The 13,232-nt window shown below is 40.4% G+C and overlaps 1 protein-coding gene across 3 annotated transcripts in view; it reads right to left on the bottom strand.

Annotated features, from left to right (window-relative positions):
• Nucleotides 1-13,232, bottom strand: part of CC2D2A (coiled-coil and C2 domain containing 2A) — a 146,650-nt gene that overhangs the window by 40,151 nt on the left and 93,267 nt on the right. For all 3 annotated transcript variants that reach the window (XM_019525932.1, XM_019525934.1, XM_019525933.1), the window contains exons 18-24: nucleotides 11,433-11,636; nucleotides 10,336-10,428; nucleotides 8,182-8,273; nucleotides 5,027-5,194; nucleotides 3,239-3,344; nucleotides 691-800; nucleotides 300-396 (exon numbers count right to left, since the gene is read on the bottom strand). In XM_019525932.1, coding sequence (XP_019381477.1) covers nucleotides 300-396; nucleotides 691-800; nucleotides 3,239-3,344; nucleotides 5,027-5,194; nucleotides 8,182-8,273; nucleotides 10,336-10,428; nucleotides 11,433-11,636 — 870 coding nt within the window. The remainder of the gene's footprint in view (nucleotides 1-299; nucleotides 397-690; nucleotides 801-3,238; nucleotides 3,345-5,026; nucleotides 5,195-8,181; nucleotides 8,274-10,335; nucleotides 10,429-11,432; nucleotides 11,637-13,232) is intronic.

The raw sequence follows: 13,232 nt of genomic DNA, 5'->3' as shown, positions 1-13,232 counted from the left end.
GAGACAGTGTTGCTTGGGCTGGACTCTACTGCTCCACCAGGACAAGGAGCAGAACACATTTCCTTTACAATCCCCCACATTGTGCTGAGGGAGCCTGCACAGCACGCTGAGATGTGTGCACAGGGGCAAGTACACTTGCAGTGTCAGCATTAGAATGTCTGTTTAAAGGTTCATGGATAAGTTTTTCTAACAGGAAAATAAACTCAAGAGAATTTTCCCAGATCATGTGGCCAGGTGTTTGCAGCTAGTATCAAAGACATTGAAATGAATAAAAAATGACCTCTCAACTGTGAGCTCACCTCCAAGATATCATAGAGTACTTCATCAAAAACATTAATAAACACTTCGTCCTTCACTGATTGCAAACTGGTAGTGCTGTAGTCACCATTGGGAGCTCTACCAAGAAAAAAAGCAATTTATAGAGAATGCAGAAAAATACTAAATTTACACAGAGGTGCCGAGTCTGTGGGGGGCCCAAGGGCCCTGGCTCCCCTCAGGAAGAGAGCTGTTACCTGAAATGCATAAAACTCTCCACATGTCCATCATCTATCCCCCTCCTCCCACCCAGAAAAAAATAAAAGTGAGCACCTATGACTTTACCCACATTGTTCAAAAGAACCAATTAATCCTAGCCAGCATTTACAATACTGTGAAGGGCAGAAGTAATACCTTGCTTGATCTTACTCATACCTAAATGGAAGTTCCAGCTCCTCATTCCAGTTGGGGTTTGGTCCCTCTGCTGTTGTGGTCCGGCAGACTGTTCGCTGAAAAGAAACTTCTACAAAAGGACGGACTAACACCTTCAAAATAGAATTAACATAAAAAAACAGAACTCCATAAAAAGCTTAAAAGAATATTTGAAAATTGTCTCCCAGAGCATTCACCAAGTTAAAAACAAATAATATATGAAGGCTATGATAGTTTGGTTGCAACAGGTAAACTTGGGTGTTTATGTAAGTGCTCTGGGGAGGTGGGAGGGGTTCACAATGGGGAATGAAGGGCTTGCACTGGGGCAGCAGGGAGAACTCCGCCCCCACTGCAAGCCCTGCACCTCAGCAGGGTCACAACAGCGGCAGCCTTCTTTCCACTGCTGTCACTGTGAGCCCCACACCACACCAGGCTCACAGGGGGGCGGTATTCTCCCTGCTACAAGCCCCACAGCTAACAATGCTGCTGCCACTGCGAGCCTTGTCAGCTACAGGGCTAGTAGTAGGTGGTGCATCCTTATGGCTGAGAGCCCCTTGGTGGTGTGGTTCCCAGCCACAGGGAAGCACTTAGCCATATGTTCAATCAATGTTATGATTAGAACAAGTTGCACAGTTATCACACATTTTTTGTGGAATCACTTCATAGTTTATTCCTTGTTTTATCATATCATTAATTAGCTGAACATGTAGTTGGGTCACAACTTAAGGCATGATTGCCTGGTTAATCATGCCTTAAATGTAACATGTAGAGGAGGTGCAACAGGGGGCCATCTTGAGGCCGGGCATGACATTGGCCTGCCTACCTGTCTAGGGCAGTTTTCCCACCTGACTCGCCTGCGATGCTTTGCTGGAACTTAATAATTGTTCATAAGCAGGAGGCTGCCTGCTACAGTCTGGTGGCATGTGACCATCTAATTGGGCCAGGTCACACCTGCTCCACAGCCTGCTCAAGCCCCTTAAAGTGGTGGGCACCAAAGATGCCCTGCCACAGGGGGCCATAGACATACCTACACCTAGATCATTCCTGACTAGTCGCTGTCCAATCTCTTGTTGAACACCTCCAGTGATGAGTCCACAACTTCCCTAGGCAGTCAATTTTACTGCCTCGCTATTCTCACAATGAAGACATTTTTCCAGATATCTTGCTGCAACTTCAAGCCATTCATTTGTGTCCTCCTGTCTGCAGCAAGAGAGAAAAGTTTCTTTTCCTCTTCTTTATGGCAGCCCTTCAAGTATTTGAAGACTGCTATCATGTCCCCTCTTAAATACCTTTTCTGCAAGCTAAACAAGCCTAGCTCCTTCAGCCTTTCCTCATATGACATGTTTTCCAAGCCCTTGACCATCTTTGTTGCCCGCCTCTGGATCTTCTCTAACTTTTTCTCTAACTCTAGACCTTCTCCTCATGCTTTTTAAAATACGGAGTGCACAACTGCACAAGGTATTCCAGATGACGCCTAACCAGTGCTGAGCAGAGAGGCACTATTACCTCCTGTGTCTTGCACCTAATGCTTGTGTTGATGCATTCAAAAACTGCATTTGCCTTGTGTGTGGCTGCATCGTGCTACATACTCATATTCAGTCTGTGATCTACCAAGCATCCCAAATTCTCTTCCCTGGTGCTGCCATCCAGCAAGGTGTCACTCATTTTATATTTGTATTTTTGATTACTCTCCGAGGTGCAGCACCTTGCATTTGTCCACATTGAACTTCATTCTGTTAGCTCTAACCCAACTTTCCAATCTGTCAAGATCCTTCTAAATTACACTTGCATCCTTCAACGTGTTCTCAACTCCTCCAAGTTTTGTACTGTCTGTAAACTTGGTCAAGAGGCTTTCTATGCCAGTACCCAAAATGTTAATAAACATGTTGAACAGCACAGGGCTGAGGACACGTCACTCAAAACCTCCTGCCATTCTGACATAGACCCATTAATAACTGCCCTTTGCTTGCAGCTATTGAGCCAGTTATCTATCCACTTTATAGAAGTTTTATCTAGTTCACATTTTTCCAGTTTGTTTATAAGAAAGTCATGCAGGACCTTGTCAAAAGCCTTGCTGAAGTCCAGATATACTATATCCACAGCATCTGGCCTTTTTAATGGTTTTGCTGTTCCACTAATCAAGCTAACCTCACTTAGGGCAATTTTGCTGCTTGTTAGCTTCTACTGGTTTCTCCTCCTGTTTCACAGATCTAGAGACTCTTTAGCTGTTTTCAGAATCATAAATCCAGCAGTGCATATCAGTCTTTGTCAGCAACTAGGGTATAGCTTTAGTTAAGCAGGAAAGGGAGGGTGAATCAGCTGAAGATTAGGCTCCATTCCCGCTCTATGCAACTATAAATCTGGAAAAATATTTTTCTTCATTCTGCCTTTCAAAAGCAAGAGCCATATTATATTCTGGGGTGTGCTGTATGCAAGAAAATATGGTAGTCCCAATGCCAGCCCTGCTGGTAATATTTTATCCATAAAGTTACTGCTTAGCAGATCACCACCTCTATAACTAAATGACTGCGCAAAACTGTCAGTGTTATACCTGGTTAAATGCCCAATCTATACTATGGGTTGGGCTCTGAGGTGATGGAGAGGCTGCAAACATCTCATTAAAGGATCTTGAAGATCTGGATGGCTGTTGAAGTTTGCTGTGAAAGAAAATAAGTGACAAATAGGCAAAGAGCTCAATGTAGAACAGAATACAAGACCATAGCTTTTTTAAAGGCTACTTCTGTTGAACTACTGAGAACAAAATGGATACTATGATTTTAATTAATTTCAACTTTCGATTAAGTGGATAACTAGTTTGGAAATAATTATTCCTCTCTCTTCCTTTCCATTAAAAATCTTCTCAGATATTTAGATCAAGGGTGATCAACCTCCTGCCTGCAGGCCATTTCTGGCCTGTGACACTACATCATCCAGCCTGTGGAGCTATCCACAGATGTGGAAGTTCGGTGGTTGGGGAGTGGTGGCAGTACTCCTCTGCTGGCAAATCTGTGGGCTTATGGGGAGCCCTGAGCCCTGTGAGCTGGACCTGGTGCTCGATTCTAGTATGCATGGGCAGGCAGAAGCAGCGCACCAGGGTCCAATCCCAGCATGCAAAAGGGGGAAGGGGTGACACAGGATGGTGTTGGCTCCCTGAGACCCAATCCCAGCATGCAGGGTGTGGGAGAAGGTGCTGCCAGCCCCATGGGAGTCAATCATGGTGTACGGGGAGCAGGAGAGGACAGTGCCAGGCACCCAAGATCCCATCCCAGCACATGGGGCATGGAGTGGGTGGTGCTGAACCCCAGGGCCGATCTGGCCTACAGACAGGCCCCATACCAGTCATCTGGCCCAGTGGGGCCAAAAGACTGAGCACTACTGATTTAGATTATCATTGGGAAGTTTCTTATATGCCCTGCTGATTTCTCAAAGTCAATATTTTATGAAAATTCAATCACAGTAAGCAGATAAAATACCAAGAGGGGTATAATTCTGCATGGGCAGTAATGGACCTATTGAGTCTGGGAGTGAACCAGGGTCTATTAATCCTAGTGGGACACCTTGTTAATATGGCTACACTGGTTGCACTGCCCAAGATAACTCATTCAGAGGTATCCTAGGTATCTCTGCATAGCACCACAGCTCCACAGATGCACCCAAAGTGCAGCACTGACCTTCAAATTTAACATAATGAAGCTACATTAGGTACAAGCCACTGCTTAAATATGTCACTGTTAACATATTTAAATACATGATGGAAGGAGAGTAAGAGAAATCCGGAAATATGAAATCACTGATAGAAAAGAGCATTTGGACTTCTTTTAAACTTAACTCTAGTCTATATAATCTTATTTAAGGACAAGGGGATACAATTAAAAAGTCCTGTTTAGGTACAGAATGTCTGGCTGTTAGTGTTTGTAAAATGACAAGTTATTTTCCAGTTATTTTTTTTCTCAAATAGACTAGAATGAATTGTAAAATAGGTAACATGAACAGTTATAATATCTGTATTATAGAACCTAAAAGCTATTATAATATCTGTATTATAAAACCTAAAATCTTAAAGAACCTGAAAAGCTGTAATATCCATATTATTAAACAACATCAACCAACTTGTAAAAATATCCAGTTGTTATTACAAGCATCAAAAACAATATAATTTAAAAACAAAATTATAGTCACTAAAAATGTTGCCCAAAAAATTAGATTGGCACATGCATGTACACTCAAAAAAAGGTATTTTAAACATATGGTCTTTATATGCAAGTTTGGCAGATGATTAAAAGCAACAACAAAAAGTGAGAAAAAAATTCCAACAAGAGACCATTTAGCAGGCTCATACCTCAGAACTGGTTTTCTCACGGGAATGTCATAAGCTCTAATGACATTCACCAGGAGTTTTACGTCTCCATCTGATAGATTCTGTGCTGTAACTTTCTTCCTCTCTCTTCTTCTAGGCTTTAGAGGTCGCTTTGGCTCCGCCAATTTAAAGAGACTGAGCCCTAAAATACTAATAATGATAAAATATAAAGTTAAGTTTTCTTCATAGGACCCAGGGTTCTAAGGCCGCCTTGATACACAGACAAAAATATGCATTCAGAAAAAGGGAAATAAACAATCTTTTCAATTTCATACATAACTGCTTAAGCTGCCAAATATGTCTAATTGTTTAATAGTACATGAATGGCAATTTTTAAAACAAATTATGTATCAAACTTATGTAAGATATACAACAATATGAGTGTGGAAGAAAATGAATTAAACCACAGTGAAATGGATTTAAGCTACTGTAAAATATATAGTCACGGTACATATTAGATTATATTTAGCAGTATATTTAATACACAAAAACCTAACTTGAGAACTACAACAAACAGTAGACTATAAAAGTGGAAGGAGAAATGAATATGGCATGACATACCCTGGGTCATCAGAACTTATAACAAGGCAAAGCAGAACAAAAAAGAAAAAAAGAAAAAGAATAAAACAGATGCACAAAAATAATCAGAAGTGATACTAAGTATAAAAATATTTTAATGACAGTGAGCCCTTCAGAATCAATCCTAAAAAGGTAACTGATATCAGAGATCAACTTTTAATTATGTGCATCTAACACAATGCAATTTTGTTGTTAAACATCAGTATAAAACTATGATTCTTTTTTAATATGAAAATTCATAAATACACATAAAACATTATCTATCATGCAGAGTTTTGCGTATGTCTTAAATCTGCAACAAATATAAACCAATTTACAAAAATTAGTCAAACATTTTGTTTTAAACAAACTGGTAAACTGATTAAAATTATACTATTTCCCATTCTGCATCATGAAAATATTTGAAAAGGAGAACTGACCATTGAAAAGGGAGAAAGTCTCTGTATCTCCAGCAGATGGGACCATTTAGGTTTATACAGTTCAATCAAAAGTTATAATTATAGTGTATGGTTATAACATTGTAGTAAGCATAAATAGGTGTCAAATAACAAAGAAATACACTTGTCATTCATTACTTATTTGTTTAAAAAGATCTAAAGCAAACAAATGCTAGTTTATCATTCATACGTTGAAGAGTCATGCTGAGATTTGAAATGCAAGAATGTAATGACTTGCACAGTAAGTCAGTGTGGCAAAATAACAAGTAAGTAAATAAAATTATGACAAGAAAAGAGCGATTTTTAAAGATCAAAGCATTCTACTTGAAATAAATACTGCACGAGAGGTGCTAAGCAGAAAAGAAAGAAAATACACAGAAGGGTCCAAAACAAAATACGTGCATACTATCTACACAGCACCTTCTGTGTCTTTTCTCCAATCTACACAGCATATCTTTCTCTGCTACTTTTTCCCCTTCTATCCACTCTTTTCTCAGGACACCTTGGGATTGTGCAATTTGAATGATTTGAAGTCCAAACAACAATTTTGTGGTTATCTGTTTCAAACATCTTTCTGAGATCAAGACCATGACAGCGATGATTATAACTTACATTTATAGCTCACCTTTCATCCAGAAATAATTCTATCTATGTTATACACACACACAGATATATAGGTATGTATTCTTTTTTCAAGTGTCCCATGGCATGCTAGATGCCTTGAAATCTTGCAAAATAAATGAGACAGGGTCCTTGACTTCAAAAGGCAAGCCAACTAACTTAAATAAAACACCGCATCTGAAGCTCATAAAGTAGATAAAAAAAGACGGTGACATGCAGAGAATAGGACGCCATTCAGATGATGTGGCAAGTTAAGCACCTTCACATTTGTGCATTTTGCCTTTTTCCACACACACACATAAATCTACTATGTTGTCTTCTAAGGAAAACATGTATTTACTTTACTGAGTAATTAGACGCTGTAGCGATGGCACTAAAAAGTATGCAACAGACACAGATGTCTTACTTGAAATAACAAACTTCTGCCAGAACAGTGTCCCTTAACAGCAGGCTGAGGCACCTCCCAATGACTAATCCAGAAGAAAGAGTGCCACATTGGACTACCAAAGCCACAACATGCGATACTTAGGCCTTATTTGGAGATCAGCCATTCAGGCTTCTATAGAACGGGATACTGCCTGGCTTATGACAGGAGTGCTCAGCCCTCAAGGCACAGTACAGATGCAGCCCCCTGTCATCTACTCTGCAGGGCTCCCCATGGATCCAAAAATGTGGTGACAGGGTTGCTGCTCCCCTGCTGCCATATTTCCAGACCTGAGGGAGCCCTGAGGGCCACGCAGCACTAAACTGGGTATGCAGGGTGGCACAGGGCTTGATCCTGGTATGCAGGGCCAGGCCCAATCCCAGTACGTGGGGCCAAATCTCAGCACACAGGTCCAGGCAGGGGTGAAGCCTGATCCCAGTGCATAGGGCCAGGTAATTTTCTACCAGGAAGTGGTGCCAGCATCTGATCCTAATGTGAAAGGCCAGGTAGAGGCAGCGTGGGGCCCAATCCTGGTGTGCCGTAGGGCCTGATTCCAGCATGCAGGAGAGGCACAGGGCATCAGGGCCCAACACCAGCATTTAGAGCTGGCATTGGGACCAATCCAGACATACAGGAGCCAGCCGAGGCCACATGGGGCCCAATTGTGTCTTGTAGGACCTGATCCAGTCCATGGACCAGACCCATGCCACTCATCTGGCGCACAGGGCCAAAACGTTGAGCACCACTGGCTTATAAAAATCAAAGTATAAGGCAGTCTAACAGCATATAAATAAATGCCATTATAAATAAATACTTCTGCTGAAAACAGCACATTTCTTCAAAGCATATGATACACAGTTCTGTTACTGTTGCTAAACATTTGTCTATGTTTGCAAAGGTATGCATGGTGCCTACAGAAATATACCATCTATTTAAATAAATAAATAATATTTAAATAAATAGGAAGTTTGTCACATCAACTATTTTTTTCAGAAAAGAAAAAAAAAGAAGTTAGAAACATGGAGATTTTTAGATGAATGATTTGCATTTATATATGATGAATGCTCTTCTCTTACCCCAGGCTAGGAGCTTCCTCTTCATTTACCAGGTCAGAAAGTAATAAATGGTGTTTTGCTACCAGAAACCGGTTTATCACTGATTCTCTAACCTGGAAGCAAAAGCAATTGCACACCTGATTCAGAATGACTGGAAATACATATAGTCCATTTTTTTTTTTAAAAAAGGAAACCTTTTTCTTAACCCACTTTATAAAAAGGAGGGACACAATTGATTCTGGCTTCCCTTTCCATAGTCATTTTGCCAGCAAAAAATGCTAGCCCATTTCAGAAGTAATCAGACTCCTCCAGAAGCAGACTTCTAGCTGTTTTGGATGAATAACTAGTTAGGTGAGATGGAAGAATGTACAAGAATGCATGATCAGAAATTCTTCAGGTTTTCCAGAGTCCAGTGGGACACAGATCACCACCAGAAATTTAACAAACAGCAGGAACTAAGGGTTGAACTTGAAGTAAGGGATGAAGCTGATTAACAGAACAGTTAATGGGGGGAGAGGGGAGGCTTGCAGTGTGGGAAGACTGCATTGCTGTTATCTGTGCAATTGATACTGCATGACAAGTAGAGCCTTTTGGAGTAAGTCAGTCGATAAGACACCTTTTATAAGTAAGATGTTTGCAAGGAAATACAATTTAAAAATATTTAATGATTTCAATTCCCAGTATAACAAATAATCCCTTTGTGACAGGCTGAAGCGCATAAGTGAAATTTCTTTTTTTCTGAGGAAGGAAGACAGAAGGGGAGTGGTTGAATTAGAGGCATACTAGTTTAGTAAACTGGGATTTCTAATCTATTTAAGAGCGTCTACAATATTGATTCTGATATTTTCTTCTAGTGATTTAAGATCTAATCTGATCTTGCCTGTCTTTATACATCACTGCATTATGCCAACTACTTTCTTATGCCGACATACAACTAAACTGTGCCATCTCTCTCTCTCCTGCTATCTTCAGAAGCTTTGAATTTTGCTAATAGGTTAGACAATGGATATTTTCTAAGACAGTTTGGATAAGAATGATTCTGAGTCAGGCAGGGGGTTGAACTCTGGAGGTCCCTTCCAGCCCTATTTCTCTTTTGATTCCTTCATTCAGGGATGGCACTTGTGTCCTATTCACAGCACCCTTCTGGAGCAAAGCTGTCATGTGCAGCATTCAGAGGGTTTCTATATCGTTTTGGCAGTTCCGTATACTGTGGGATCTAGTGAGGTCTAGTGAATTAGGCTGTAAAAGGGGCTGAACCTATCTTTGCCTGCAATCAATTTTAATATAATTTGGAAATGTAGTTGGCAATGTACTCTTGAGGGTTATAGCAGCTCATAAGATGAAGGAGTCAACAATTGTTGCAAAAAAGCTAACAGTATATATTGGGATGTATTAGTAGGAGTGCTGCACACAAAGAAATGTTTGGATTCTTCTGCTGTATTCAGCTCTGGTGAAGCCTTCCCTAGAATACCGTGTTCAGTTTTTGCTGTTGTATTTCAAGAAAACATGGAAAAATTGGAAAATGTCCCTTAAAGAGCAACAAAAATTATTAAAAGTCTAAAAGATGTGACCTCGTGAGGAAAGCCTGAAAGAACTGGGATGTTTAGTCTAGCAAAGGGAAGTCTGAGCAGAGATTTGGTAACAGTCTCCAAACACAAAAAAAAGTTGTTATTAAGATGATGGCAAGAACTGTTCTTTTTGCCCACAGGTGACTGGATGAGAATGCCAAGAAATGACACGGCAGCTAGATATTAGAAAGAGCTTCTTAACAATGAAGGTGGTTAAGCTCTGGAACACATCACCTAGATTACAGATTTCCATTGCTGGAAGTTTTTAAATACAGCTGAAGATGTGTTTGTCTAGGATGGCTTAGACAGAGATGGCCCTGTCCTGAGCAGAGAGTTGGACTAGAAACCTACTCTGTTCTCTTTCAAGTCTATTTATCTAGGATTCCACTTCTAGCTTTTTTTTAAAAGTCTGCCTGGATTTCTTCTAAAGCTTCCTTTTGTCAATTTATAAACTGTTATGCCTGTTTACAAAAAACTACTTTCAATGTTGAACATAACTTATGTATAATTTGTAGCTTTCAAAATTATAGAGGTAAAATACAGCAGTGACTTATTGAACTAGTAAGTCTAGAAAAACTGAAGGATTCACAATTTTTGCATTTCTCACCTTTTGGAGATATTTGGCAACAAAGGCTCTGTGTGCATCTAGGTGATCCTTGCAGTCAATTATATCCCTCTCACGCAGCCTTCTTTCATAATCCTAGGAGTATATACAAAGTTTGTTATCTGATATCCCTTCTAGTCTATCATTTCACATAAGGAAATAATAAACGTTGAATTAATAAAAACATAATAGATCAGAACAAACTGATTTGGATGTAAACAGTGACATTTTTAAAGCTTTAGTGGAAATATTTTATTTAGTTGCACAACTTCCAGTAATAAAAAAATCCCTTTAAAATAGCTGGAAATCACAGTCTAAATTACCACAAATAGTTCGAAGAATTCCTTCGCTGTTTCTATTCATAGAGCTGAACTTTGACTTGTTAGTGTAAAATGAAATTCCACTCGAAGTGGAAAAAAATACTGGCTTGCCTATATTGTGAAACTACGACAGAGAGATTTCTATCACTCTGATGATGCACCATGCCTTCCGTGAGGAATCTAATAGAAGGGTGCTCAACCTATTTGGCCCCATGGCCTGGATGAGTGGTGCAGGACCAGTCCACAAGCTGGATCTTGAACATGGGGTCATTCTGGAGGCCTGATTCAGTGCTAGGTTGGTGCACAATATTGGTCTAAGGGTGCAGTCCATTGCACCAACTCCAGCCCCACCAAAAGCTACTGCCAATTCAGCAGCAGCTGTGAAAGGGTTAACGCAGTAGCTCTACCCCTGAACAGTGAACTCTACCCCTACCTCCCTGAAGCCAGCAGGGAGAGAAGCATGGCAGCCATTAGAGCTGTTGTCCATTCTTCCATTTCTCCACTCTGGTGCAGAAAATCAGCTTCCCCATTTAAGACAAGCATCCCAGTTTTGGAGGGCTGATTTTGGGGGGCAATGGTGCATATGGTATGCAAGTATATAGGGTATATTAAAAGTAAAATTCCTTTCCAGCTTATGGTCCTGTAACCTTTTTGATGCCATCTTGGCCTTTAAAGTAATGAGGAACTGATTTAAATAAAATATTACTAATGTTAAACCTATGCAAGAAAGAAACATTTTACCAGAGACCTTAATATAAATAATCTCAATTGATTTTCTACCTGGAAGATTTTTTCACTGATTTCTCTGTCATTTAAAGGCACCTGCTTGTAGTTTCGGAACTCTGCCACCTCTCTGTTTCTGAGCTGCAGAAGTCGAAATCGTTTTGACTTATTAAGTTCCTCGTCTGAAACAAAATTAAATTCTTGCTGCAACTGCTCTAGTCTGAAGAAATCAGGAACATAAGTATCTCCACTAGTGGCAACCTAAACAAAAGAGGCAAATATGAAAAGTTCAATTTAGAAAGAAAAAAAATTCACAATACCATTTTTAAGAAACTGCCCAATTCAATTAATCTGATATACTGTCAAGAGTCTCACTGTAACCAAGCCTAGCATGAATGCAACTAAAACACTTTATATTTGAGAAAAAGATTTTTGATAATTCCTAGCTGGGAAAGAAGATAGTCAACTTTAATTCCTTCATAATTTAAATGTAATATGAAAGATCACAAAAGGCAGCAGCAAATTCTTTTAGAAACAAATTTTACACCAATATTTAAAGAAAAACTATGCTATAGTATACTACTGTTGGCCCAATTTCTTCATGACAAACTCCTGTACATAGCCTTATTGATGTGAGCAGTCCCACTGAAGTTACTTTTCAAAAAGAGCCCAGCACTTACAATTGACTGAAACAACTGACATGAATAAAGTTATTCGCATGTTAACGCTCAGTCCTGCAATGACTTCAGGTTTAAGTGCCAGATTGTAAATGTCTTTCTCCCAGTGACCATGATGATAACCTGCTCTCCAGTGAAGCATAGGGTTCATTGTTTTAAATAACGATTTAATTTTTGTTTTGCTTTTCTAGTCCTTTACCAGTTTTGCATCCAGCTAGAGTGAGAGGGAGGATTTACTGGCAGAAGTTGGCTAGAGGGCATAATTTTTTCACACCCTGTAGCTAACCTACATATATGTCAGCAAAATGTTGTAGAGTAGATCAAGCCACAGAATATGCTGCCCCAGCCAAGACTAGGTCAGAATCCAAAGACAAGAAATGCTCACTGGAGAACAATGCAAGGTGAAATTCTTGATTCAGTGAGTCGTTTTTGAAAGCACCTGGCAGATTTGCTGTTCACATGCCCTTCTTTGAGATGCAGCAAGCACCTTGTGTAACCACGACAGGCATTTTTTTGAATCCTTGTGACTTCTGTCACAATTATTACTACATTTACTTAAATCTAAGACAAGGTTTTGCTCTCAATCAGCATGGGGGGAAGCCCCTCATATTAGATTTGCATATACAATGGGAAGGCAGGCAGGCAGCTGCTGTAGCTCTGACTCTGGCCCTGAGTCCAAGTTAGGGCCAGTCAGACACACAGCAACCACCTGCTCCTTCCTCCAATTCTCCTCTGTAGCTTCTGCTCTCTCCACCCCCTTCCCCCCTTACTCAGGCTCAACTGGGCTCGGGCTCAGACTGGATTTCCTCCAGGGCATGGAGTACATGGAAACTCTGTCCCCTGCCCAGACAATCAGCAGCATCACTACTGCTACATGGCCAGCAGGGGCTGCACTTCCACATGCTGCACTCCAGGAGAGGATAGAGTCTGAGCAGCATCTGACAGTGGGGGGGGGGGATAGGGAAGGGAAGAGGCAGAGACTGTGGGGAGGGGGGGGGAATGAAGTATCTTGATGCATAGTAGTACATTTGCCTTTTTCAAGGCCACAACACATTGGTGACTCATCATCCTATGATTGGTTGCACATCTAGGTCTTTCTGCTCCTCACTTGTTTCAGCTTATGAGACTGTAACTTATAGCAGAAATCCTTTTTGCTAGTCCTTAAACCAGGGGTGGACAA

The sequence above is a fragment of the Gavialis gangeticus genome, unplaced genomic scaffold (genome assembly GCF_001723915.1).
Source record: "Gavialis gangeticus isolate Ggan-Ray unplaced genomic scaffold, GavGan_comp1, whole genome shotgun sequence".
Classification (NCBI taxonomy): Eukaryota; Metazoa; Chordata; order Crocodylia; family Gavialidae; genus Gavialis; species Gavialis gangeticus.
This window is presented reverse-complemented; position numbering and strand designations above follow the sequence as displayed.